This window comes from Podarcis raffonei, chromosome 4 (assembly GCF_027172205.1).
Source record: "Podarcis raffonei isolate rPodRaf1 chromosome 4, rPodRaf1.pri, whole genome shotgun sequence".
Lineage (NCBI taxonomy): Eukaryota > Metazoa > Chordata > Lepidosauria > Squamata > Lacertidae > Podarcis > Podarcis raffonei.
In genome coordinates this window covers 75,329,262-75,356,980 of record NC_070605.1, presented here as the reverse complement: position 1 = coordinate 75,356,980, position 27,719 = coordinate 75,329,262, and the positions used below count along the sequence as shown (strand labels likewise).

Below are 27,719 nucleotides of genomic sequence, written 5' to 3'. Positions count from 1 at the left end.
GGGATCAGGCAAGGCGGTCATAAGGTTGGGGGAGCTCCTGGTTGCTGGTGGTGGCCTAACTGTTAGAATTCCTGCTCCATGATTGCAGTCATGGGATTGTTGTCTATCACATGGCGGTATATGCTTTGACTCCACAGAGTGGGAAGTGACGGAGACAGGATGTTTGTTTTACTGTGTTCTGTGAAGTGGGACTATTGTCCTTTGTTCTTTTCCTCTTTGCTGTCTGATGCTAGAGAGAGAGGGAGCCATGTTGCAGTGCTCCGTGTGTGTTTATATGTAAATAAAGTAGATTAGCCAAAATGCTGAGTTGCTGAGGTCTGTTACGCAAGCTGCAGATCCCTAAGTGTGCCGATGTCTGTTGGCATCGGTCGCTGTGATGTTTGGGCAGAAGAAAGCTTTTGAAGCTCCCGAACAAATGACCAGGAGGGAGAGAACATGCCAGTCGGGCATGTGACTCTACCAGGGTCCTACTTAAGTGTAGGATGAGCTCCTGACACCAACATGCCCCTGTAGGGCTTCTATGACCAAACTGGAGCTCCTCCCACCTCACCATCACTTTGATCTCTTAAGCTAGCAGTGGCACAACTGCTGGGAGCATGACCCTGTCGCTCTGTCCACTCAAGGACTGCTGGTGTGCTCACCATTTGGATGCTTGTTCAGTACTTTGATGGTAAACACTTGTTGAAAAACAATGGCTCCAGTTTGAGCCTGTTCTGGATTTTGCATCAGAAGGCAAGGATAGGAGAGACCCGTCAATTAGAGAAAATGTGATTCTTTGCGCTCTCATGGTAGCCAAGAGACTGATGTTGATGAACTGGAGGAGTAAAGATATGATCCACTTTAATAAATGGATCGACAATATGATAACACTTGGAGCTTAGGAACATACTGCTTACAGACGTAGACTTTGTTTGGATAAATATGACAATATTTGGAATGAGTTTATAGAAAATGTTGTAGGTCATTCATCTTTACATATGTATTAGGATAGATAATAATATCAAATTTATAAAAGAATGTATGCGTTAGGGTGTTTTTCGTATATATTCATATATATTTTTTCTACACATTTTTGTTCCTTTTTCTTTTTCTTTTCTCATTCTCTTTTTTTTGCATCACTTTATTTCTTTATAATCGAACCCTTTTCAATAAAATATTAATACCAAAGTACTCTTAAAAAGTGTGTTTGCATTTGTAATTGCCTTGATGCACATCTTCTTCATTTTCCATTCCTATTATTCCCTGTCTTGACTTTGACATCTTCACTCTTTTTAAAATTTGAATGCAGCTGACAGCCAAAAAAGACCTCCTCTTTCATTTTGTGAATTGTCTTACTGGAGCTATTGAACTGTATAAACAAAGGATGGAATGGCTAACCACGGAAAGCCGGCAAATATTTGGAGTGATTCAGGAACAGAGCATCACCATTGTTCTGGATTTCGGTGTTGCTTCTAGAGCTGAGTTTGATCTGTGTCGAGAGGCGCTTTCTATGGTCTTCAAACAGCAAGTGGCCCAAATCTCCCGATTTAACATCATTCAGTAAGTTTCCTACACTTTATTAAGGAGACTTGTTGGAATTCCTAAGACTACAACCATAATAATGAAGTTTGCTGAAAGCATAAGGCTGATGAACATAATCAGACTTTGTCTGCAAAGCCTTTATGCCATTTTGAATATGAGGCCATGAGTAGAAATCCTTCTTAAGCGTTTTATTTATTTATTTATTTTAAAACACTAGTTCTCTTTAAGTGGAAAAGATTTGTTTTCAAACCGTGTATCTTCCTCTCAGCATTGATCAACACACATTTTCCTGCAAAGGCCAGCTAGATTTTGTCTTAGAGACCAAAACAAAACAAAACATAGTAAGTACCGTATTTTTTGCTCTATAAGACGCATCAGACCACAAGACGCACCTATTTTTTGGAGGAGGAAAACAAGAAAAAAATAATCTGAATCCCAGAAGCCAGAACAGCAAGAGGGATCGCTGCGCAGTGAAAGCAGCAATCCCTCTTGCTGTTCTGGCTTCTGGGATAGCTGCGCAGCCTGCATTCGCTCCATAAGACGCACACACATTTCCCCTTACTTTTTAGGAGGGAAAAAGTGAGTCTTATAGAGCGAAAAATATGGTAGATACAATTAAGGTCAGATTTAGTACCTCCATAATACCCCCCACAAACTTTATTCTCTATAGCTAACGCACCTATTGCTCCCTCAGACAAAGTATATGTTAATTTTTTTAAACATGTTTGTTTATGCTAAGGCTCAGCAACTACAGACCTGGGGAGCCCATTCTGGGATTTGAGGAGTCCTGCCTAGTGCTTGATTTGCATGGGGCCAAAGAGGCATTTTGGATAAGAGACTGATTTTGGGGGTGGGGGTTAGGGCAGTCCATTCTGACTCTATTCTCCAGGAAGTCTAGGTGGTAGCCCCACTGTGACCATTATTTCAGGATGAGATTTTTAGCTCAAAGCGCAGGGATCAATGCTGAATACTCAGGCCCCTCTTCCCTTTCTCTTCGACCTCTGCCAGACTGGGAGAATGAGCGGGACCTTTTCACTGAATGTTGATCGAAGTAATTCATCTGGGAAACTCCACAGACATTTGGCACCCAGATCATATGTCTGTCTAGACACTGGATAAGGCCTTTCCCCTTCCACCCCCCACCCCTCAATAATCTCCAGACCAAAACCTTGACGGGGACAGATGCTCCTTGCTGCCCTTTTTAGTCTACCAGAGCTGTTATTGCAAGACAAGTTTAGCCATTTCTCCAGGTATTTTAGCTATTCTCCTTTCCAGGGGGGCTCAAGATCTTGCAAAGTGGCAAGAGAAAACTGTTCCTGTGTCGGAGGCCTCTATAGAAGCGGCTGTCGAGTGGCTGTGGGCGATAGAGTACAGGCCAGCTGTTTGCCACTCAGGCCCCACGGAAGCGATCATGGAGGCCTTGTTTGATGACACGGTAATCTCTCTCACACATTTCTAGAGGTCTTTGGTTATGTCTAGGGATATATCCCCATGAGAGTTTTGACTGCAAGTGCTACAGACATGAATTATGGACGGGGATAATACATGCTAATAAAAGAACATTGGGGGCTATTTAGAAGGAATTTCTTTCAAGTTGATCTGCAGGCTGGTTCTTACCAATATCATATATGCATGACAGCATTGCATTCTGAGAGCAGAATTTCCCACGGAACAGGCAAGAGAGAAATGTTTCAATGACACTAAAGGAGCTTTGAAGCATAGGCCTAGTTTCAATGAACCTATCTGAAAGTTAAGAGATGCAAATACCCCTTTGGCGCACTGCAACCTTTTTTAGGTGAGCCACAATTAAGCCGGGAAGTCTCCAATTAATCTCCGTTTCCCTAACACTTCTGGGCATGTGGGGCTCACTGTGCAGCCTTTTGGGCTGAATTGCTGCTATTATAAGAGATGCCAGTGTGGTGTAGTGGTTAAGTGTGTTGGACTAGGACCTGGGAGATTGGGGTTCAAATCCCCACTTGGCCACAAAGCCATGGACTTGGGCCAGTCACCGTCCCTTAGCCTAGCCTAGCTCACAAGGATGTTGTGAGGAGGGGGAAAAACCATGTATGCCACCTTAGCTCCTTGGATGAATGGGGGGATAGAAATGAAAAGCGGGGGGGGGGGGAGAATGTTACAAATATGCTTCATGGTTCAAATGACTTGTCCATCACAGACCGAGGCCGTGTACTATTTCACTGTGGGCGATATGCCAGAATGCATGAGACATTTGCTCCTGCAGAAGATATCGAGGTGCCCGTGCCCAGTCCATACAGTGTCTTTTAATGCTCGAGAAGAAGAGACTATTGCTTTATTAAAGGAGCTGAGTCATCTGACCACTGGCAGGTATGAGGTAAATGATTTCAGCACTATCAATCTATTTTGCAAATGGAGATCTGGATCCTTGCAGATCGCATGCTTTCTCTTTGTGTTTTTTGCCCAAATATGTCACTTTCCCCCTTCCTCTGTCTCTCTGAGATGAAAATAACAAGGTCTGGTGGAGCAGGTTCAGCCCAAGATGTTTAGCTGCCCAATGCGGACTACAGTGGTACCTCAGGTTACAAACGCTTCGGGTTACAAACACTTTGGGTTACAAACTCCACTAACCCGGAAGTAGTACCTTGGGTTGAGAACTTTGCCCCAGGATGAGAACGGAAAACGCATGCCGGTGGCATGGCAGCAGCGGAAGGCCCATTAGCAAAAGCACGCCTCAGGTTAAGAATGGTTTCGAGTTAAGAACGGACCTCTGGAACGAATTAAGTTCGTAGCCTGAGGTACTACTGTAGTTAAACGCCCCTCTCCCCTATGCAAGGTGCATAGTACTCAAACTTGACCAAGTTACCTTTGACCAAAATGGTCAAAGGCCTGGAAACGATGCCTTATGAGGAACGGCTAAGGGAGCTGGGCATGTTTAGCCTGGAGAAGAGGAGGCTAAGGGGTGATATGATAGCCATGTTCAAATATATAAAAGGATGTCACATAGAGGAGGGAGAAAGGTTGTTTTCTGCTGCTCCAGAGAAGCGGACACGGAGCAATGGATCCAAACTGCAGGAAAGAAGATTCCACCTAAACATTAGGAAGAACTTCCTGACAGTAAGAGCTGTTCGACAGTGGAATTTGCTGCCAAGGAGTGTGGTGGAGTCTCCTTCTTTGGAGGTCTTTAAGCAAAGGCTTGACAACCATATGTCAGGAGTGTTCTGATGGTGTTTCCTGCTTGGCAGGGGGTTGGACTCGATGGCCCTTGTGGTCTCTTCCAACTCTATGATTCTATGATTCTATGATTCTACTCCCTGGGAGTAAAATACACAACAATGACAAGCATTTAGTGCCTTTCATGACATCCAAAATCAGCACCCCAAGGCAGCTCTGCTTAACAGTAGAGCAAGCCTAAAAGAGTGAGGCCTCAATCGTGAGTTGCTATTAAACTGATAAATGCAAGTTATGCTACGGGAACACCCAGTTTGTTATGGGCACCTGTGAGTTTTATGAAACTCCGGTGATAAAAGAGTACAATGAGAACATCCTAATGGTGCTTGAGCCTGACAACCAGTGGAAATTACTGCGTTTATTTGTTGCAGTTATCTTCTCTTTAAGAAGTCAAAAGTGAAACGTGTTCTCTTCCCTCATATTTTTTAAAACAGCCATGTGAGGTAAGCTAGGCTGAGAGAGGCTGACTGCCCCCAAATCACTCAGTAGACCATAGCTGAGGAGTGACTTAAACTTGGGTCTGCCTGGTCTGACATTCTAGCCACTGCTCCATACCACCTCCCTTGATCCCTGTTTATAACCTTTGCATACAGATTGGAACACTTTATCCCTTCAGGTTCCATGCATTTGCTGAGAGAGAGGACTACATGGACATGATAGAAACCTCAATAAGCGACGAGGACGAGAAAGCCTTACTTACCCAGAATTCGAGGAAACTGAAAGGGAACCTGCCTCTAGGTAAAACAAAAGGAGGTTGATTGTTATGCCCCAAATGCCTCCCTCCCTTCAGTCCTCCAGAATCTCCATGGACCATAGCTCTCACCAGCCTTGCTCCTCGCTCTGTGCCCTCCTTATGTGCTTTTGCCTGGAAGGATGCATTCCTGGTCTGTGGCGATGCCTCTCGTTGGTCTAGATGGAGGACAGAGAAGTTTGCATCTGGCCTCACCCACCCCCTGACATGTAGTCCTCGTAAAGTTCCCCAGAGGGGAATGTGGGTTTGGGGATTAAGAAGTCTGCCCACCGTTGCCTTATAATCTTCAAGATAACATTTTTATCTAGGAGAATCTGGGGGCACTAGCAGGCATTTTATTGGAACAGAATGCTTCCTCAATACAGAACGGAGGTAAGCAAGAGTTCTTTGGAAGAAGATAGAACCAATAGTGCAACAAGGGAATTTCAGACCTGTGTTTCCCCAACTTGGGTCTCCAGCTGTTTTTGGACTACAATTCCCATCATCCCTGTCCACTGGTCTTGCTAGCTAGGGGTGATGGTAGTTGTACTCTAAAAACAGCTGGAGACCCAACTTTGGGAGACACTGTTTTAGACCCTGGACTTCACGGTCTTAGAGAGGCAAAGCAGACCACTGACATTTGTCTTCTTTCCATTGACATTTGTTTTACGTTCCTGACATGTTAGAGCAAAACCCTTAAGCAAGAACAGTTTTCTAGCTGTGATAAAAATTACAACACTCTTGAGCATGTGCAGTTTTGCATTTTAAGAGCATGCTTAAATCACAGCACCATCACGCTGACAGGAATCAAATGGGGCCCTTCGGTGCAGAAAAGGAGAATGTGTTTCATTATTTTTTTAAAAGAGCATTAGTTACCCATGTATGTGCCAGCTGCCCTTATGACAATAGATTAATAGCAAAGGATGCTGCAGTAACCAGCATTTTTCCTGGTGGACCTCAGCATGCCCATGCCAGCCTAGATGTTGATGCTGGGGCTGTTTGCCACTGCCTCCACCATCTACCATATTTAGCCCTGTGGTCCTGTCCTATCTGAATCACCGGATACGTCGCTGGTGTAACTGGCAGATGCATGTGTGGCTGCCCCACAACTGTGGGACTTTTTCAATGGAGGACTCCAAAACTAGAACCTCTGCATCTTCCTGGAGCAGTGCACATTTTTCTGCTCAGGCTGCCACTTCTTCTTCTATTTTATTTTATTTTATATACGTCCAATATCTGCAAGCGTCAGGGAAGTTACAACATAAAACCACAATATAAAACCACTAGTACTTCAATTGTTTTCATTGTGTGTACACACACACACACACACACACACACGTACACATTTATTTGAAACATTTCTATACTACTTCTTTTCATTCAGAAATTTCCAGGAGAGTTTACAATGACCCAAAAAGCACAGTAAAAGAGCAGTGATCAATACAATGACTCACAATGGTAGAACAGTGCTAAAAGCAACCATATTTTGTGTGTGTGTGAAAGAGAGATACACTGGAGGTTAAAACGTCTGGGGAAATCAAAATGTTGTCTGGCTGGCACCTAAAAGACTAGGCATACCTCCACGGCGAGAGAATTCTGCAAATGAGGTGTTGCAGCCAAAAAGGCCTCCCCCCCCCCGTATCCACCACTTCAGATGGTGGGGGTGCACATTCAAAACAGTGGCAAACAATGCGTGTACCAGTTCTGAAATTAATTTCACAAATTTCCTAAGCTAAACTGGAAGGCGCAGAGTAGAACGCATCACTGGGGCAGCCCATAGAACAATATGGTAATGGGGAACAGTTTTACAACGGCACATGACATTGTTCATTGTGCTGTGTGGGAGGGGGAAAGGCCATTTTCTTTCTGAAACCATTCTTAGCTAATGGAGCTGGACACCCCCTGTTTCCTGTATTTTAGAGAAGAGTGTTTGATATTTAGAGAAAGTGAAGAGGAAGGGTGAAAAACATTCCCTTTCTGAAAGGTGGTAAGTTTGCATGTTCCAGCAGGCCTGTTTTGAATAAATGCAAAAGCCCCCAAGGGGTTTGGAAGCTTCCAAATAATTGTGTATCAAATTACGTGTGTTAATAGGAAAGAAGGAATTGCTAACAGCCAGGGGAAAACAGAGAAACATTAGTCCCTGTTGTGACTGAGTACACACAATTTTCAAATGCTGATTACCCAGGAACAAGGCAGACTATATACATACATAAATCAATACAAGTTCTTTCCTCCCTTTTTGTCACTGAGCTGCATATGTGTTGTGCGTATGTGTGTGTTGTATCACTAACAAGTCATCACATCTTGATTCAGTTACTTTTCAGATATTTTCTAGAATGTGCAAGATTTTAAACAGGACACATGTTGAGCATCCACATTACAGTCGTATCTCGGAAGTGGAACAGAATCCGTTCTGGGAGTCCGTTCGACTTCCAAAATGTTCGGAAACCAAGGTGCAGCTTCTGATTGGCTGCAGGAAGTTCCTGCAGCCAATCGAAAGCCGCGTAAGCCGCATTGGACATTTGGGTTCCAAAGAATGTTTGCAAACCGGAACACCCACTTCTGGGTTTGCGGCGTTCGGGAGCCAAAACGCTTGACTCACAAGGCGTTCAGGATCCAAGGTACGACTGTATAAGTAAATGCACCAGGGTGGTGGGGAATTAGCCAGCATTTATTTGACTTTAATATGTTAAAAAACAACATCTGTATTGAAAAATGATAGCTTTTATTTTGCTTGTCTGTTCATTTACCTTTTATAAGGCTGGAGTAAACACTGACTTGGGCTTAAGTCTCATTAGACTCAGTAGAGCTTACTTTCTGGGTACACACATAGAGGGTTGGGCTGCATGCTATATAGGTGCATGTTGCAAAAGTGGGGGGCCTTTTTGGCTCCACAGGCCAGACCCTAATTAGGATTGGCCTTGTCAATAGCATGATGTCATTGTGATGCCACATGTTTGGGAAGCAGATGGGGATGCCCACCTGTCAAATCCGCCTGTCAAAAACACAAGAAACCTTCAAAACACATTCTTTCCCTCTTCAGAAATCCGGGCAGTGGAACTTGCAAAGTTCCCTCAGCAAACTACAGTGCTGAGGGAAAGAATATGCTTTTAAGGCATGTTGCGTACGCAGCCTAATTCTCCAAGCCATGTAGGGTTCAAGCCAGCACATGGTGTTGACACCCTTGCCCCCCAGGCTGCAAAACAAAGAGCAGATCCTGGAACATAAAGAATAGAATAAGTGTAATTGCGTAAAATGTAGCCAGAAAAAGAATGTCCCCTTTTCTTGGAAGCACTGCTTGTCCTTTTATTTAAAGGTCACTTGGGACTGTGATATTTCTAAGAGGGACGACTTTCTAATTCCTCTGTATTTTAATTTTAATTCAGCAGCTGTTTAATGATGGCTTGCAACTAACAGAGCCTCTCTGCTGGGTTCCATTGTGAGCAAGAAGCATTCCTGCTCCCTCTCGTTTATATTTCAATAGATGCGTTGAAAGCTGCTGCGGCTCTTAAAATTATGCCCCTGCACTTTCCCTTTTCTTAATGGCTAAATTGCAGAATGGTTTTAATCAGCCCGCAAGTGCAGTAATCTACTAGAAACGATTTGTAGGCCGTGTATTTATTGCTTTTACAGAATAGAATTTACACGTTAAAAGGGAACACAATTAGTCTTGGGCATTTACCTAGTATTATAGCTGTGGTTATGACATCATGCCTAGCCAATTGGAAAACTCTGGGCACGTCCAGGACTCCCTCTGCCTCTCTGTCTCTCTCTGCCTTCTAAAGCAGAAAAGACCCTGGAGTGATATATTTGTCTTGCATGTTTTGGGGTCTGTTTATCGAGCTCTTCCTAGAAAGGATGTCCTGAGAAACAAAGAAGATATAATATGAAAATAACGATTGCATTCTGACATGCTGGTGTGTGAAATGGGACTAAATGATACCCAAATCAGAGAGAGAGAGAGAGAGAGAGAGAGAGAGAGAGAGAGAAAGAAAGAAAGAAAGAAAGAAAGAGAAAGAAAGAGGAAACCTAGGAAGTTTAGTGTTTTCATGTTAAAGGTTCAGAGATACTTTGAGTGGGCTCCCCAGACGACTTAAATTGTTATGGGAACATGGCTGGTGTCCTCAGTCAGCTACCCAGCACAGCTTTTCTCTTGTGTTAAGCAGGCTACTTAACCATAGGACCCCAGTGTGAAATTCAGGCAACTAGCCCATCAGTGTTTCATATTTTCATTTACAGAAAGGTAGCCGTGTTTTCATGAATTAGTCCCACAGAACTTGTGACTCCGTAGCAGGTTGATATACCTTCTGTGCTGGTTGACTACTTGGTGGATAGAGCTTGGTGTCATTGAGTGCAGGCCCAAGACACTTTGCTGCCTGAGGCGAAGGACAAGATGGTTCCCTCCCTTCCTACAACCTACGGAAGCCCACTGAGCTGGCCGTTCAGTCTTACACCAATGCTGGTGATAGGACAAGGACCTCCAATCTTGCCTGAAGGCAGCAAGTTAATGCAGGAGATGCAGGGCAGTCTGTGTAATGCAAACACAGCTCTGCCTCACCCAGCATTTCACTGGCATTTGCTGCCCCATAGCATATGCTGCTTGAGACAACTGCCTCACTCTGCCCAATGGTAGGGCCGAATGCTCAAAGCCATAGTGAGAAAGGGCTCTTAGATCAATAAGCATGAAGGAAGTACCAGGTGCAGTCCTTGGCATCTCCAGGTAGGACTGGTCTGAAGCCCTGGAGAGCCACAGGCAGGCAGTGTAGTTGGCAGTAACCTTCCTGGACCTGTTACAGAAAGGTAGCCGTGTTGGTCTGCCATAGTCAAAACAAAAATTTTTTTTCCTTCCAGTAGCACCTTAAAGACCAACTAAGTTAGTTCTAAGAACTAACTTAGTTGGTCTTTAAGGTGCTACTGGAAGGAAAAAATTTTTTTGTTCTTCCTGGACCTGTGAAGGCACCTTCCTAGGGCCATACATACATTATAAGGAGCAAAGCTGCTGATGAGTGCTTGCTTTTATCTCAGTCTGCTACTGCCTCCATGTGTTGCTTCAGAAGGGCTCACTAGTGCCTACCTTTCCTTTTAATGTCTCTGTGCCAGAGCAACCTGAACCTAACATACCAAGCATATGCAACAAAATGCAGGTCTGGAACTGCATGCAACTTGTTCCCGCGTTCTGTGGCGGTGCAGTTTATTGAGCCGGCGATAAACAGGTTAAACATTCAGGGTCAGTGGTGTGTGCAGAACAGAGCCTTTGTTTCATTTCTTTATTGCCCAGAGGAAATCAGTTAGCAGCTCTTTCTTTCTGTTCTGGGCAGATTTGTGACCCAGTTCAAAGAAAACTTTTGAGCCTGTTTCTTTTCTTAAGCACCTGGGTTTTCAAGGTATGCTGAGTCTGATATGCAGGTGTAATGGCTTTAGGGGTTGCTTGTGCATAAGTTGCCGCCGCTCTGGGCTAGGTTGGCTGGTTAAACCATTTCTCGCTGGACAGCCATCCACTCCGTGGCTGTTCAGTCGCTGGCAGAATCCGTCAGTGGGCGTTTCTTCAACCTTTTCCAACATAAAAGTTGTTTGACGCCCAGTCTCCTCCTACTCTCCCTGCGCGGAAGTCTTCTGCGCAGGGAGGGCATGGGTAGCGGAGGACCTGTGCTCTCCCCGCTGGTGTCCAGTGAAGAGTCCCGGAGCCTGCTCTCTGCTTCCCCCATTGGCCCCCCTCTATCCCTGGTGTTGCGCTGATATTCTTCCCTAACAGGAGACCTGCCTCTCTCCCTGCTTGGCCCCTCTCCAGCATCGCTGTGGAGCCTCGCCTCCTCCTCTAGTTCCGATGGCAGTTCCCTGACAGCAGGTTATATTTTGCTATTATTATTATTGTTATTATTATTATTAGGCAAAGGCCGTCAGGAGGTCTTAACCCATTGTAAATTGTGGTGGGATTCATGCAGTGGTAGAGTAATAATAATAATAATAATAATAATAATAATAATAATAATAATAAATTATTTATAACCCGCCCATCTGGCTGGGTTTCCCCAGCCACTCTGGGCGGCTTCCAACAGAATATTAAAATACAATAGTCTATTAAACATTAAAAGAAACACAAGAGAATAAACAAATACTTTCAGTGTGGAAAACCATGAAGTGTAGTATTTTCAAAAGTTCATGTTGCTCGATATTATGATCATCACATGGTGAACTTAAATAACTAAAAAATTTAAAGTGCCTATGCTTCCTTATAGTTCCAAGCAAGTGTAAAAGTGGCTTGCAAAAAATAAGCATCGGGAATAACTTTAAATGCCCAAATCATAGTGACTGTGGCTCATTTTAGACAGATCGTAATCTGATGATCCTGGCTTGTACAGGTTTATGTGGTCCCCGGGTCCCCCCCCAAATGGTGGTGATGATAATAAGCCACTGCTTGTTTTTAAGCAATAAAATTTATTTCTGGCTAATAAATGGGAACAGCAAATCCTGTTGTATTCTTTTAAGAACTGTGTGCTACTAACCTTTCCTTCATTTTCCTAGGCTCATTTCCCCCTCTAATATGAAAGTAGAAATATAGGAGAGTCCCAGGAGATGGCAGTATACAATAGCACATTTAAAGTTGTGCAATGCTAGAAGAAAAAGGAGCGAGAGGAGCCTTGCTGTTTCTGTCTGAGCTGCACTTGTGCATATGCAAGAACATACATACTTTATTTCAGCCGAGCAATAATTGTAGATTTATTGGATCCTCAAATATTAGCTTCTTCAAAGTTTTATGATAGCTGAAGCATGTTGCTGTCAGATCTGCGGCTTATGGCCCCCTCTCAAGATTTTGCTGTGCCAGGAAATAAACTCCTTAAAAAGTAGTTCGCGCCAACTGCGGTTCCACTGCAGCATCATAAACCATGACATTATCTTGGCACAGAAGAGGGTTAAGCTGATACTGCAGGCAAATAAAGCTGGTGCTGGTATTTAATGATGGGGAGTCAATCTGTGACTGCTTTGCAGGCGCAGTGAACTAGCACGTTTGCAGGTATATTTGATTTAAAATACAGCTCCAGAGAAGCTTTCTGGTATATAGGAAAAGAAGCACACATTTGTTCTTATGATATTTTTGTGTCTGTGTGTGATTCCCGATCTTATCTGCATCCATGCTGAGATTTTTTTATAGCATTTAATTGCAGTGTGGCTCTACTAGCAAAATGCCCGCCATTGTAATAAGTAGGGTTTGCGGTGGGGAAATGATTTGTGGCACCTTAACGATTCCACATATTTATCAAGGCTTAAACATTTGTGGACTACATCAAATACACATTTTATATTGCAAGCATCTGTAGAGAGCGCTACATTTCTGCATGCTCTGTATGTGGAGATGCAGTGCACTTCTCTGCAGGATTTTTTCTTGGTAGGCTGGAGCACACAGCTTTGACTCACTATAGCAGTGGGTGCTTCCAGGTGGGGGCAAGATCTCACAAATGGGCCATTCACACGTGATTTTTCTCTGTGGGTGATGGGCACACGAGGTTCAAATGCTCACAGTTTAATGCTTTCCATAGCTATGCTTTTTATTTCACATCCATACCAGTGGGCGATCCTTGATGTGATATTTCTGTGCTGTGTGCTTTGGTCCCTCCGCTCAATAACTGTTCCTTTGCTCTTGACTACCTTTTTCCATTTGGGGTATGCATACAGGTATTTCCTGAAGGAGCGTCTCCACCCCCATCGTCCAGCCTGAGGTCCAGCTCCAAGGGCCTTCTGGCGGTTCCCTCACTGTAAGAAGCAAAGTTACAGGGAACCAGCCAGAGGGCCTTCTCGGTAGTGGCGCCCTCCCTGTGGAACGCCCTCCCACCAGATGTCAAGGAAATTAACAACTATCTGACTTTTAGAGGACACCTGAAGGCAGCCCTGTTTAGGGAAATTTTTAATGTTCGACGTTTTATTGCATATTTATTTTTTTAATATTTTGTTTGAAGCCACCCAGAGTGGCTGGGGAAACCCAGCCAGATGGGCGGGGTATAAATAATAAATGATGATGGTGTACCTATGAGGTTGCACTTTTAAAATATATAATAAGTGTATAAGAGTTCAGAAGCAAAAATTACCAGTCCTTAGTGATCATGTTAAAACACGTATGTTCGCATAGCCGTTCACACAGGGGTGATCCAGCTGAGGTATTAACCTGATTTGTTATATTTCGCTTATTTTTGTTTATTCACTTTAAAATCATGATTAACACTGTCCACTGCCTTGATAGTTTTTTGGTTTGGCAGTACAGAGATATTTGCAGATGCATGAATAAATAAATGTTTCATAATGGGTTCTTTTTTAAAAAAAGAACAATGTGAGCTGTAGTTCTTTTAATCAATATAATTTTTTGTTGTTGCAAAAAGCAAACCAAACCCGTGGGTCTAGATGCAGTCCAAAGAAAGCAATCCACAGGTCTTTAGGTTTACTGTATAACACCAGCTCAGATTTGCTTCCCCCATCTGCATTAGTCATCCCCATGTACTCGGAATGCGTTTTTTCCTGGATATATTATTGAAAGGTGTGCAGTGATTCCCCATGACTCCTCTATGATTATCAAAAGTAAAGGCATTCAGAGGGCATGAAGGGCCAGAGAAACTCAGTAGGTAACTAAATTTGCTTCTATTTCTATGCCTCTTGCATTACTCCAAAATTCAGGAACAGGGGTCAGAGAAGATGTGTACCTGATCTGGAAGGAGATGGAAGAAGCCAGGAATGCACTGATACAAGTTCAGAGAATTCTGATAGAGTTTGAGCAGTCTGAACTACCTTCAGGTATGTTATGAACAAACACACACATATATATTTTTAAATATTCTGACTGCATTGCAGCATTGATGATTATGCTCTCGATTCCATTACGGACAATTGTAAGTCAGTGTCACTCAAAAGGATGAGGTTGCTCTTACAGATCTGCACACTGCAGGAAGTTTGCCTAATAGAGTGGCTGCAATCTTTCTTGCAAGTGTGAATTGTGAGTGTGTCACTCTAACATGCTTGAAGCCATGGCTCATTCGTAGCATACATGTTATGCATGCAGACACTACCTGAAATCTTGGAAGGCTGCTGCCAGTCTGTTTATTTAATGCTGAGCCAGATGGACCCAATGGTCTATCTCAATATAAGGCCGATATCTATGTCTCTGGTGTCATGTATGCTTTTGCCTCTAAATTGCTGTCTTCTAAACTGCAGAGTAAACAGCAGAGCAGCACTGGGGAGGCAAGGAATGGCCAGGCCTACCAGCCCTCATGTCCTAAACTTCTCTTGCCTGTCGGTCTGTACTGTACATCATCCACCCAATTTTTTAAAATACCAGCAGCTGCAAACTTCACCTTTCCTTGCTCAAGTAGAGTAGTTTACCCAGGAGATCTAGGTTCAAGTGCAAGCTCAGTCTGTGCCAGGAGTGATGGATTTAAAACGGATGCATTATCTCAAAATCCTTTCAGACTCGAAGGACCATATCTTATAAATTTACAGGTTATCTTAAAGCTATATCTCTCACAGTGCACATTAAGGCACTTTGTAGTCTTGCAGGACAAAAAGCTGATCAACAACTCGTTTTGATTTCACAGGGCGATTATTACAGTTCCAAATTCTGGATTTGGAAATCCCAATTTAGGCATTATGTTTTTAAAGCATTGTGCTTTGCTTTTTCATATGCAAAGTCTTCCTATCTTAGGTCATTTTAACAAAGCAGTATTGCTTTGTATAAGGGAGGAAAGCATGTATTTTTAAAAATGAGAGTGCTCGAGTTGATTATATTAGGTTCAATCTAGTGTCAGCAAATGCACATTCCATTCATTCCTTTTTACACCATCAGCCCAAACTGACGGTATAGTAAACGATTCAAGAGCAGAGGATTATGTGAATTCCAAGGAGTGGCTTCAGAAGAATGGCTTGAAAGCGCAGAAGCTGACCATAACAAAAGCATTTGGTGATCTCAGTTTTCGTCATGCAAAGGGGATTGTCAACATAAGAACCAAGCCACAGGATGAATCGGTGCAAACTGATGCTGTAGGTAATCCACTAGTTTTGGTACATTTTCTTGACTGCAGTTTTGTCACATAGGTTTACAGCTGTGCTAGTTTATGACAGGGATGAATCCACACTGTCAGTATCTCTCCGGAGGGATTAAAGAGCATGCCAGAACTTTGGGGTTTGTGGTTCCAACAAAGGAAGATTGGCAACTGAAACTGATGGAACACGCAGAAATGGCGGAACTCACTGGATGAATAAGAAATCAGGAAGAGAGACTTAAAAAAAATAGAATGGGGGAAATTTATTGACTATTTGAAGATACAAATCAAAACAAAACAAATCAAAACATTAGTGGGACTGATATAAACACGTGCAGTAAGATATAATTAAGGGGAAGATAAGGGAAAATTAGTAAATATATTTGAATTGATATGCACTAATAAAAAGATATAAAATAAATAACTGCAGAAAGCGGAGGGAAGTTGAGGGGAAGGTAAATTAGGCTGGTTTGGTCATGCTGACCACAGAGCTTCTGGCGTACTGCAGCAGGCGCCACAGCTTCCTCTTTCATCTAAGCAGAAGAGAATGTTAAAGATGTATGCTGTCATGAGGGAGGCATGGAGGAAGAGGAAGTGAGTTCATGACAGCTTCTTGTCAGGGTGGATCTATACTATACAGTTAAAGTACATTTAAAACACTTGACCTACCCCCAAAGAATCCTGGGAACTGTAGTTTTCCACTCACAGAGCTACAGTTCCTTAGCAAACTGCAGTTCCTAGAATTATTTTGGGGACTTAAATCTGCTTTCCCCAGTTGTGACCCCCTCTATCCTACCCAGCGGCGGAGCTTCATGCTCTGTTACCGGGGGGGGGCACTGGGGAGCGGAGAGCAGGCGGGGGCGGGGCTGGCGTGCATCCTGGGGGCGGGGGGGGGGCGCCGCCTGCAGGGGTGGGGCGCCCAGTGTGGGCGGTGGACAGCCGCAATGGCACCCGACCAGGATCTTGCTGCCCGGGGCGGTACGCTCCCCCCGCACTCCTCTTCCTCCGCCAGTGATCCTACCCCATGTTGCAATTAGGCTGCGGAAAAGTCTTCTATTAGCTACAATAGTTTCCCCTCACAAGCCCAAGCAGGGGAAGGGGGGACGCTGTTTTGGTTGGACAGGGAGGCCTAAGAGAGCTTGAGTGTGTGTGTGTGTTTGCCATGTCTTCATAAAAATGCAGCATTAAAATGTTCCAACCAATACTTTGTGTAGATCATGTCTCCACTTTCTCCCCTGAACGTCTTGCCCGTATAGGAGTCTAACAAGAAGTTAATCGATGCAAAATACTGCGACAAGTTTTTGCATACAGACTTGGAAGATGGGCCCACACTCCATATGCATTTGACTGGGGAAAGGTGCAAACAGTATGAAGATAAAATGAAGACTGTTCTCGATCAAATGGAACTAAGGTTCAATTGCTTTCTAATGTAATATTTTCAAAACCAGCGTCCCATAATGGGAAAGCTATCCAATGCGTAACTCGTGTCTGCTTTAAAAATGATTGTGCGATATTTGGGCACTGTTATAAACTTTTGTCAGGTCTTAAAATTTCCACCAGGCCTTAAAAAAAAAAACTTTTGGATTAGCATATGAAAAAAGTCACACAAATATTAGTTGATAAAGCATTTAGAGTGACCTTATTGAGAGATGTATTACAGAAGATGTTTGTATCACCAGTTCAATCTTCTTACATGATTTCTCAAGTTATGGTGCAATTCACCTGTGGGTTTGAGATCATACCTGAACCTAAATGCAACATTTTCATGCCTAACCTGTAACGCTCTGTATTCTGCATGACAGGGATGGGGAACCTGTGATCCCCTTCTCAGAAGATGCACTATATTGTTTGTTAAGGAGGCCTCAGCATAGTTTGTGGGAACGTTGAGGACAGTAGGAGAGGATATATTGATTAATGTTATCCTTCCTCACTCACGCTAGTGAGCTTGTAGTGGAACATATTCCCATGTACAGTGATACCTCGGGTTAAGAACTTAATTCGTTTCAGAGGTCCGTTCTTAACCTGAAACTGTTCTTAACTTGAAGTACCACTTTAGCTAATGGGGCCTCCTGCTGCTGCCGCACCGTCGGAGCACGATTTCTGTTCTCATCCTGAAGTAAAGTTCTTAACCTGAGGTACTATTTCTGGGTTAGCGGAGTCTGTAACCTGAAGCGTATGTAACCTGAGGTTCCACTGTACACAGCAGGAAGCTAATTGATTGGATTTGTGAGAATCACTGGAGTTAAGCAATCCAGTCTGGCTTGTCCAGATTGGCTTTGTTCCTGGTTAATTCCCTTTTGTTCCCTCTTAAAACAATAATGACACAGTAAAATCTTCTTTTAAAGCAGTGATAAGGTTTACTCACATTCAGTCCGCAGTGTGATCCTGAAGGCAGGCTTTAGCTTGTAGTTACAGATACATAGAAAAGTGTGGGTTCATCCTCTTGTGAGGAATGAGCCCATGTGCTGCTGGCTGAGAGCCAGAACACAGCAAAAGCATCAAGATAATACAAGAGAACAAGCATCAATAGAAAAGGGGAAGATGGCTGCATGACCAGCTCTTTTATGGGGTCTCCCAGGGTCACACCCACTTACTTGGTCACACACAGGGGGAGGATGCTCAAGACCAGGTTTGACAGGAAGTCCTCCTGGATGGAGCAACATTCCCCTGTGTGTCCCCTCTGGGCATACAGGAAATGTTTTACAGTGGTACCTCGGGTTAAGAACTTAATTCGTTCTGGAGGTCCGTTCTTAACCTGAAACTGTTCTTAACCTGAGGTACCACTTTAGCTAATGGGGCCTCCCGCTGCCGCTGCGCGATTTCTGTTCTCATCCTGAAGCAAAGTTCTTAACCTGAGGTACTATTTCTGGGTTACCGGAGTCTGTAACCTGAAGCGTCTGTAACTTGAAGCGTCTGTAACCCGAGGTACCACTGTATTTGACTGCTTTTGTGATGTTACATCCCACATAGTTCTCTGAATTATGGTCTTGATAGCCTTTCCTGGTTTGATGTTCTCTAGATGTTTTGGTCTACAACTCCCATCTTCGCTGACAATTGGCCATGCTGTATGGGGCAGATGGGAGTTGGGAGTCCTACAATATCTGGATGGTCATAGGTTCCCTACCCTTGCTCTATAATCTCCAGTAAAGTGGTTGGTTAAGTGTTGTTTTGAAACACACAGCCCACACACGTTGATGTAGGTGTATTAATGTGAGAGTTCAGTTTAAAGGGCCATGGGTGGGAAAAGGTTAAGCTAAGGAACAGGAGGTAATGAACCCAACATGGTAAACAGCCATCTCTGACACTATAGCTTCTCTAGGTTGCCATGTTGACCATTCAGGTATTTATTTTTATGCAGTACATTTTGAGATGAAGGGGAAATGGTAATGAGTACATTATCAGGAATTTGTGAAGCAACACGATAATTATATAGTAAACAATAATACATTTATACTGTAATTGAATAAAGTTGTTTTTTTTTAACATTGATGTTGACAGTGTTACCATTAATAATATACTTCAAGGGCCTCAAAGCAGAATACATAGTCCCCCAACCTCATTTTACCCTTGCAATTTGAGATAGGTCAAGTAGAGAGGTGGTCATTGGCCTAATGTCCTCTGGTGAACTTTGTGGCCTACAAAGACCTTGTCTTCTCAGTCCTAGTCCAACAGTCAAACTACCACACCATACTGATACCCCTTAAAATGCGGAGGAGTTCTAGACTCTAGATCCCATTCTTGTATGGTTTTAAGCTTTAATAGGTTTTCACGTTTAAAGGGTATTGTATATATAATGACTTTAGTTTTCTTTAAAAATAATATTTGACTGGGTTTTTCTATTTGATCTCTATTATCAGATAAGTTTTTACAAGCATAGGAGAGTTAAGGAAAGACAAAGGGAGCATTTTACACAGTTTAGTCTGTGCCTCTCATTAAACATTGAGTGTGTTTTCCTGTAGACTTCAGGAGCTGAAAAAAGGGAGCAGAGCACTCTTTGGAGACGTAACTGAAGATAACATCTATTTTCTCATTGATACATCCCACTCTATGAAAGACAAACTGCCCGTGGTAAAGCAGAAAATATTTCAGCTCATGCGGGTGAGTGACAGCTATGTTCCCCAAGGCAAGGATTGTAAAACAAAATGCGTGCAAAGACATATTCTATATTTCTGCAGTCATGCAGAGGGATAGAGAAAGCTGTACCAAGTCAGATGATTGATTAGTCCACCTAACTGGTCTACTCCCAGTGCTTCAGACAGGATTCTTTCCAATCCTGCCTAGAGATGCAAGGACAAAACTTGGGACCTTATCGAGTGCAAACTATGTGCTCTGCCAATAGGAGAGTGGAAATGGGAGTGGAAATTGCTGATGTTTGTTTATCTTGGTTCTCAAACTTTTTTTTTTAAAAAAATAATTTTTATTAAATTTTCCATTTGAACAATCCAATCAAATCACATTAAATATTCCAAATTATACAAATACATATCATATAGTCCAAATATTCCGTCAAATTATAAATTTTTATTGGGACTTCCCATTCTTCAAGTTCGGTGTAGCTCTGATCATCTTATATCTCTACTGCCTTGAGTTTCCAGTAGTTCCTTTAAATCTTCCTGTTGTTCTCCTTAGTTCTCAAACTTAATCCGATCCGGAAGTCCATTCCAAAACCAAAGCATTCCAAAACCAAAGCGCGCTTTCCCATAGAAGGTAATGCAAAACAGATTAATCCATTCCAGACTTTTAAAAACAACCCCTAAAACAGCAATTTAACATGAATTTTACTATCTAATGAGACTGTTGATCCATAAAATGAAAGCAATAATCAATGTACTGTACTAAAAAATAAATAAGACAGTATTGTGGATGATAAAAATTAAAATTACTTTTTTCCCTTACCTGCACTGATGATAGTCACTGTTTGGATGGGGGTCTTTTATCCATTTCCACAGTCACACAATCAGTCAATCAATCAGTAGCTGAACTGGGTTCCACACAGTCACAAAAACAAATTAACCAAAAAAGCCTCAAAAGCAAAAATGCAAAATAAATAGCAAAAACAAAAGTGCCAAATCCAGTCGTACCATGGTTCTTGAACTAAATCTGTTCTGGAAGTCCGTTTGACTTTTGAAATGTTCGAAAACCAAAGCGTGGCTTCTGATTGGTGCAGGCACCCTGGAAACAATAGCCGATAGTCACATTGGACGTTCGGCTTCCGAAAAACGTTCGAAAACCGGAACACTTACTTCCAGGTTTTTTGGCGTTTGAGAACCAAGGTACCACTGTACATCCCTATGTCCAGAATGAAAATCAATTTGATCCACAATATGATCCACATTTGCTGCCATTGCTTTTTGTTCATGAATGATATTTCACTGATTATGTGTGTGTCCCCCATTTGTTTTGTGTTTCCTTTGCATTGAAATGAATGGGGTTGGAATAACATAGTGACAATGGTATTTACATAATTATGTAAGTTATGTAATTTCACCACACCAGATAGCGAGAATAATAAAGCTGTCTTTGGTAGAAGGCAAACAGCAGCAGAAATGGAAACAGTGCTGCATGCGATTATTACAGAATGGAAGGGGAAACGATGCCTAACATCCCTAACTACCACTCAGCGACAATCTTTTCCCTCTAATGAAAACATAGATACTTTCTCCAGTTTGAGTTGTGTGGGTAGATTCAGTACGTCCAAAACGCTGTGAGGTAGAATTACAATCTCCAGAAATAAATAATTGTTATCACTTCTAGAAGAATGAAATGTACTCCTGTAGTCATTTGCTTTTCAAATGCAGCAAAAAGTGTGACATTTCTTCTATGAAGGAGAATTCAACGGAGCATTTCTTACAGGAACAACTGAGAGACAAAACCAAAGTTAACTTTGTTAGATTTGACACTGAGGCAGTGGCTTGGAAGGAGAAACTCGCTAGAGTTAATGAAGAAAGTTTGGAAGAAGCTCTACTATGGGTAAACGATCTGGAGGTAAATATAGGAACAAAAAGCACTTTAAGAAAATGTGAGTAACCCAAGTTTTTGCTGTGCACCTTTGGTTACTGTAAAGCTGGCTTGAAAGGCACAATTTTATTTGCAAGAGTAGCACCTTCTCCCACTCCCCTTCTGCCTTTAAGACATTCTTGGTTCAGCCATCACATTCCTGATCTAACAAGCTATAGGAATGTGCGGCATGTGCCTGTGTGCTCTTCTCTATGTCCCCTCGTGTGCACAGCTTAAATATAAGAGTTCCTGAATTGTTCTTAAGCACATTTTAAACCTGCAATTTCTCCCAAGAAGTCATGATTGTATACCTCTTCCATTTTATGCTCTTAGCAGCTAGGACAACCTCCAGTTTATTCACAGCAATACTGTAAAGTTGATTAGACTGAAATATAGTGATTGTACAAGGTCACCTTCATAGCTGAATGAGGATTTGAATCTAAGGTCTAAGCACCATTATAATTCATATAGGTTGCCATATGATTCTATTCTGCTTTTAATCTAATTTAAGCTGTATTTTAATCAATTGTTTGACTTAATGTTTTAGTGTATTATATATTTTGATGTTAGCCGCCCTGAGCCCAGCCTCTCCAGAGAGGGCAGGATATAAATAAGATTATTATTATTATTATTATTATTATTGCTCCTCTTTCCTCCTCATGCTCTTGACAATACAAGACTTCCTAGTTTGTCACGCCATAGTCCACAGAACTTTGAGTGCTCCCTACAAACCAGAATTTGATTCTGGTTTGTAGGAGCACTCAACCCACAGTTTCTGGTTTGAATGGCACAGCAAACTGTAGTCTTGACAAACCAGGAAGTCTTGTATTAAGCCCAATCAGAACATGGGAAGGGCAAGAAGAGAGCACATAGGTGTACGGCACATTCCTGATTGAACAAAACCATGATTTGTTGGACCAGGGATGTGTTGTCTGAAGTGGACTATTGGGTCTCAAAAGAGCATTTAGCATCAGGGTGAAAGCGCCTTTGGTTGTATCACTGTATTCGAAGCACAGAAGAGTTCCTGCAGAAAGATTTCATACTTTCATCATAAAAGTATGCTACTGGAAGGAATCTATTTTGACTGTTGCCCGCCAGGTGATTTAGTCTTCTTCTGGGACTGAATTAAGTCTTTCCTTTGGACAAATTGTGAGGTTCCTCTCACTAGCACACCTGACAAAGAGATGTGACAATCCATTTCACAAGTTTAGCACTGTTAATGTTTCCATTTCCTCCTGATTTTTCTCTCTCTGTTGACTGCTTAGATTGGAAGTTCTACAAATACCCTGAAAGCACTTCAGATTGCCTATTCTGATAGTGACACTCAAGCCATTTATCTTCTCACTGATGGGAGACCTGACCAGGTAGCTATGGAAGAAGCAAGATATGTCAGGGCAGTATGATGATGTAACACTGGCTACATGACAAAGCAGAGCATTGATGTAGAGCAGGGCTGGCCAAACTGAGACTAGTCTGAGTCAGTTCAAGGAAGATACATAGCTTTGTGTCCTCACCATCTTTTGTTCCAGACAGACATTGGGACCATGAGAGTCTGGGAAGACGACATGGTGAAGGACGCATGATAACAGAGGAAGCATGATCTTCCAGCGCCCAGAGTAGGAGGGTCCAAAAGCTGAGGTCTTTGGGTAGATGAGAAAGGAGGTTCTTGAGAAAACTGGGGCAAGCAGCTCGGGGGAGGGGGGTTGTAGGGAGAGAAAAACAGTTGTAGGTACTGGGTAGAGAAAGCAGCATTGATGGGGGTCTTGGAAGACAGTTGGAATGGGAGGAACAATGACATATATGAGTGGCGGGTTGATGAGGAAGGAGAATGGCTCAAGGAGCTTAGGGAGGACCAGCTGGGGGGAGTGGAGCCACAGTGGTGGCGGGAAGGTATTGGTTATGGGAAAGCGTAGCTTTATCAAGCACAGCAAACATTAAGGAGACAGTGTGGTAGCAGGAGCTGCAGTCTCAGGCTGGAACCACATGTTGCATGTCCTGGAGATAGAGGGACACTTTTTACCTGGGAAGCTGTCATACCCAGTTTGGGAAACTAGCTGGGCATACTGCACAATCAATGCTGGTTCTGCCAGCCTTGTGGACCCCACAGGAGCAAGATCAACCTGAAGATTCCTTCAGTGTTTGGATTGTTGGATGAAGGTGCTCAAATAGCAAATTAGAGCCTTCTGAATGAGAACTTTGATCCCCAGGATGCCACACTCACCCAGTGGAATTTAAGCTTCCTTTGGTTTTGATGATTGCCTGTAGTTCAAAGCGCTGTCTGTTATGGTATAAATCACGGAAGGCTTTAATTATTTTTATAATGAAATGATTTTAGAATGTTGTATTATTTTATTGTTGTTAGCCACCCTGAGCCTGGCTTCGGCTGGGGTGGGCAAGATATATAATAATAATAATAATAATAATAATAATAATAATAATAATAATAATAATTATTATTATTATTATTATTATTATTATTATTATTATTATTAATGCTTCTATCACTTCCTCAATAAGATATAATCTGAAGCCAGTTGATTTGTTATGCAGTGCGTATTGGTTAATATCTCTGTGTCAATACATTTAATTTCTCTCTCTCTCTCTTTTTTAGCCCCCTGATAGAATTCTAGACCAGCTCCAGCTTCACCGGAACATTCCAATTCACACGATTTCCTTTAACTGTGATGATACCGGAGCGAATAAATTTTTAAATGAATTGGCCAGTGAGACAGGTGGACGGTTTCATTACTATCATATTATTTTGAGAGACCCTGATGCTCCAAAACCTTCTGAGGCAAGTCTTTAGTAAAAGTTAAGATGAAGACTTTAAGGTGTTTCTTTTTCATACCAAGGAGGCTGTATAATAACTTTTGACGGAATTGGTTAGTGCACAAAGTTCTTAATAGGGTCTGCATAAAACGGAAGGTTCAAAAGCATTTTTGAGAAGCAAAATGGATATACCAGAACTAAGGCCTCATCAGGAGGATCAGCTGACAGCTTATCTCTGCCAAATCTCAGCCTTTGTGGGAGAGTCCTCTGGGTCCTAATTTTCTAGGGCGCTTGTGAATACTGGTGTTTGGTGTCAGATGTTGAGGGACCCTAGAGTAAGATGTGGGAATGTCAGGGGGCTGTCAGGCGAGCCCAGGTCATCCACGGGTCAGGAAAAAACTTGAGACACGAAATGCAATTAGCTATTTTTCACATAAAGTAACAATACAGCAGAGCTCCTTTGGCTCCTCTCATTTAGCTGGAGATGTTGCTGAAACTGACTGCTGGCCCCACCTTTCCCCTCTAGCCTCTCACTCGATCCCTCCCAAGCAGATGGAGGCAACAGGGTGGGCTCCTTCTCTGGGCCTGCCTGGCCCATTGCTCAGCAACATGCAGGACTCTCCAGGAGCGGGGTGCTGGGTGGGGGTGGGGAGGGGAACCAGCAGGACTGGGACTATCCTCCTGCTGGGTAGGGGGGTAACCTCTGACTCCTCTTTGTCTAAGTCTGTGCTCACACTGCGACCCCCAACCTCCTGTCCTGAAGGGCCTCTTTCTCCTGATCCCCCTTGATTGCTCATACCTCCTGCTTCTAGCACCTCCCAGCTCGTTCCTTCCTTAGTTTGCTCTCCAGTATCCCACCACCACCATCCTGGGTCTAAGCCTGTTTCTTCTATGTCCTCCCTGGAGGCTTCTTCAGTGGGCAGTGCCCACCACTCTTCCTCATCCAGCCAGTCCCTGCTAGTGAGCCGCTGTCACTCAGCGTGCCCATCTCTTTGCCATGATCGCCACTAGCGATCTCCTTTTGGGCCCAGTCTGCACACCCCTTACCCAGGAGGAGAGATCAAAGCAAGTGGAGGCCTCTGCTGCCTTTCTCATTGTTCTTGCCATTGCTTGAAGGAAGCAGATGAACAGGAAGCAACAGCAAGGAGGATGAGTGCCCAAGGGTTTTGGGGTTAAGACTTGGCAGATGTGTCTCTGTTGCTTACTGGGAGGCGGAGAGCTGAGGTGGCGGGAAGGTCAGTGCAGTGCAAATGCACTGGCAGAACCAATATGGTATCTTACCCCTCTCACTTCTGGTAAGCACTTGCTGGGTTTCCTACCTGATGAGCTGTTAGCAATGATCTCTTTGCTGGGGTGTGGGCTTTGACAGGTGTCTGATGATGCTCATCCTTGCTGTTAACTCTGTGTAATATCCTGTGCAGATGTACTGAATGAAAGGAGAAGTAGCCTTGTCACTGGAAGGATAAATAGCCTGGCTGAAGGGCGTGTGCATGTGTTGATTTTAATAAGCTCCAGTACATCTACAAAGAACAAACTTGTATATATGCTAAAATTGGCTGCTGTCTAAGTCGGGTGTGTGTGTGTCTTTTCTTACATTCACTTTGGCAGTGAGCACAGCTTAAACTCTCAAGGCAAGTCTTTTTTTTTGTTGTTTTTTTTGCTGTAGGGGTTGTGAAACAGGGATGTGGATTTCCACACTTTGTTTTATGGCTATTTCCATTTCATACCCCTCCACGCTGGTAAGAGGAGGAAGGTTGCTGGAATGACAGGTTTATGTTTTTACTTCACCTTTGGGAAGTGCATTAGTCATGAAACGGGGGAAAAAAATAAGAAATGGATGTGTTATCAGAGTGTGGGGGATAATATATCAGAAAGATGAATGACAAATAATTCAATAATAATTCTTAGGGTGCAGTAATGGGATTCTAGATTTGCAGCAGAATGTATCTCCATGATCATCCATCATAGTTATGTTATTACATCAGTAGCTATAGTAAAGGATGAAGCTGAATTAACTTCCAAGCATGAGGTTTTTTTCCTGCAGGATATGTATTTTTATGTATAATCTTAACTGAATTAGAAAATTTGGCTGGTTTTCCACCTCTACCCTTAACCAGAGGAAGTAGCCTTTCCCTTAGTGTCTCATTCTCTGGTTGTATCCTGGCTAGATTACTGTAATGCATTATGTGGGGGCTGCCTTTCAAAAATGGTTCAGAAACTCCAGTTAGTACATAACTGGCAAGAATGGTTTGTAGGAGACCAACAATCAAAGCGTATTACACCTGTTCTGCACGGCTTACAGTGGCTGCCTATTTGTTTCTGGCGCAGTTTATAAATTGCTGGCTTTGTCCTTTAACCCCTCAGTGGTTTTGAACCATGTTACCTGAAGGACTGCCTTAGGAAGCTGTCTGAATTCTGCTCTCTTACCTGCCATTAAGAGAGACTAGGCTGAGTGATTCAGAGATGGGGCCTTTTCTGTACTGGCCCCGTATCAATTAAAGATTGCCCATGAAGTGTCTGTAACCCTCCTCCCCCATGACTGCTAAAAGGACCCTCAATATGTTTTTATTTTCATCTGTGTTTCATTATTCTTATCAAATAATGTGCCTTTCTGTGGTTTTAGTGTTAATTTTAAAGAGGTTTATTTGTAGGCTTAAATTGCTATTTTAAATTACTATTTCATATGTTTTATCATGGGTTTTGCAAACCACCTAGTCCTGAAAGATGGGATATGGCTCTTTTAATAAATAAAACTCCCCCCCCCCTGGTATTATTGTTTAGGTTTGGTATCTGGTTTAGAACTGGTTTGTAATTAATTTCAGTCACCGTTTCCTCATTTTTGGCAGTGTGAGGATATATATCTACTAAAGAAAGAGATTGAAAGAGGAGAAAAAGAACTGAAGACAATACATACCTTTTACACTGACAGCGTATTGATGGATTTGTTTAATGGAGCAAAAGACCGTCAGGATAAGTATGTCTATATCAGGAGAGAAATACGAACGGGAAAATAAAGTGGTCATCTTCACAACACTGAGGTGGGGATGGGGAACCTGTGACCCTCCAAATATTCTTGGACTCTAGCTCCCATCAGCCGCAGCCTGCCTGGCCAACATTCAGGGACAATGGGAATTGTTGTCTAACAATATCTGGAGGGCCACCGTTTCCTCATCGTTACATTAAGGAATCCATTTCAGTAGGTAATATAATGTGTTCCCCTCTATATGCTGGTAAATTTCACTCCTCTCACCGCAAGGATGATTCTCTGCCAAAGGATTAACCCAAAAGCTGCTGCTCCTTTTGTGTCTGTGAGCCACCACAGCTGTGCTAAATGTGGCTTCAGTGGTGGTACGCAAATGCCTGATCTTGTTGAACCAATCAGAGGGGTCCATGTTGCCACAAGTGGAGAACCCAAGGCCAAAGAATACAAATGTGATGATTCCTGCATCATCCTTTACTTTGTCGTGGAGAAGTGTTTC

The 27,719-nt window shown here is 42.9% G+C and overlaps 1 protein-coding gene and 1 long non-coding RNA gene across 4 annotated transcripts in view; one reads left to right on the top strand and one right to left on the bottom strand.

The window, feature by feature from the left end:
* The window catches only part of VWA3B (von Willebrand factor A domain containing 3B), a 71,518-nt gene that overhangs the window by 13,150 nt on the left and 30,649 nt on the right, over positions 1–27,719 (top strand). For all 3 annotated transcript variants that reach the window (XM_053384128.1, XM_053384127.1, XM_053384129.1), the window contains exons 5-16: positions 1,289–1,539; positions 2,797–2,956; positions 3,695–3,864; positions 5,342–5,463; positions 14,117–14,233; positions 15,279–15,472; positions 16,731–16,885; positions 19,434–19,572; positions 21,328–21,459; positions 22,737–22,835; positions 24,083–24,265; positions 27,087–27,214. In XM_053384128.1, coding sequence (XP_053240103.1) covers positions 1,289–1,539; positions 2,797–2,956; positions 3,695–3,864; positions 5,342–5,463; positions 14,117–14,233; positions 15,279–15,472; positions 16,731–16,885; positions 19,434–19,572; positions 21,328–21,459; positions 22,737–22,835; positions 24,083–24,265; positions 27,087–27,214 — 1,850 coding nt within the window. The remainder of the gene's footprint in view (positions 1–1,288; positions 1,540–2,796; positions 2,957–3,694; positions 3,865–5,341; positions 5,464–14,116; positions 14,234–15,278; positions 15,473–16,730; positions 16,886–19,433; positions 19,573–21,327; positions 21,460–22,736; positions 22,836–24,082; positions 24,266–27,086; positions 27,215–27,719) is intronic.
* Positions 714–27,222, bottom strand: LOC128411752 (uncharacterized). Its single transcript, XR_008329902.1, has 3 exons — positions 27,155–27,222; positions 25,560–25,666; positions 714–814 (listed from the first exon to the last, which is right to left on the bottom strand). It is a non-coding gene; the product is annotated as an uncharacterized LOC128411752 (long non-coding RNA).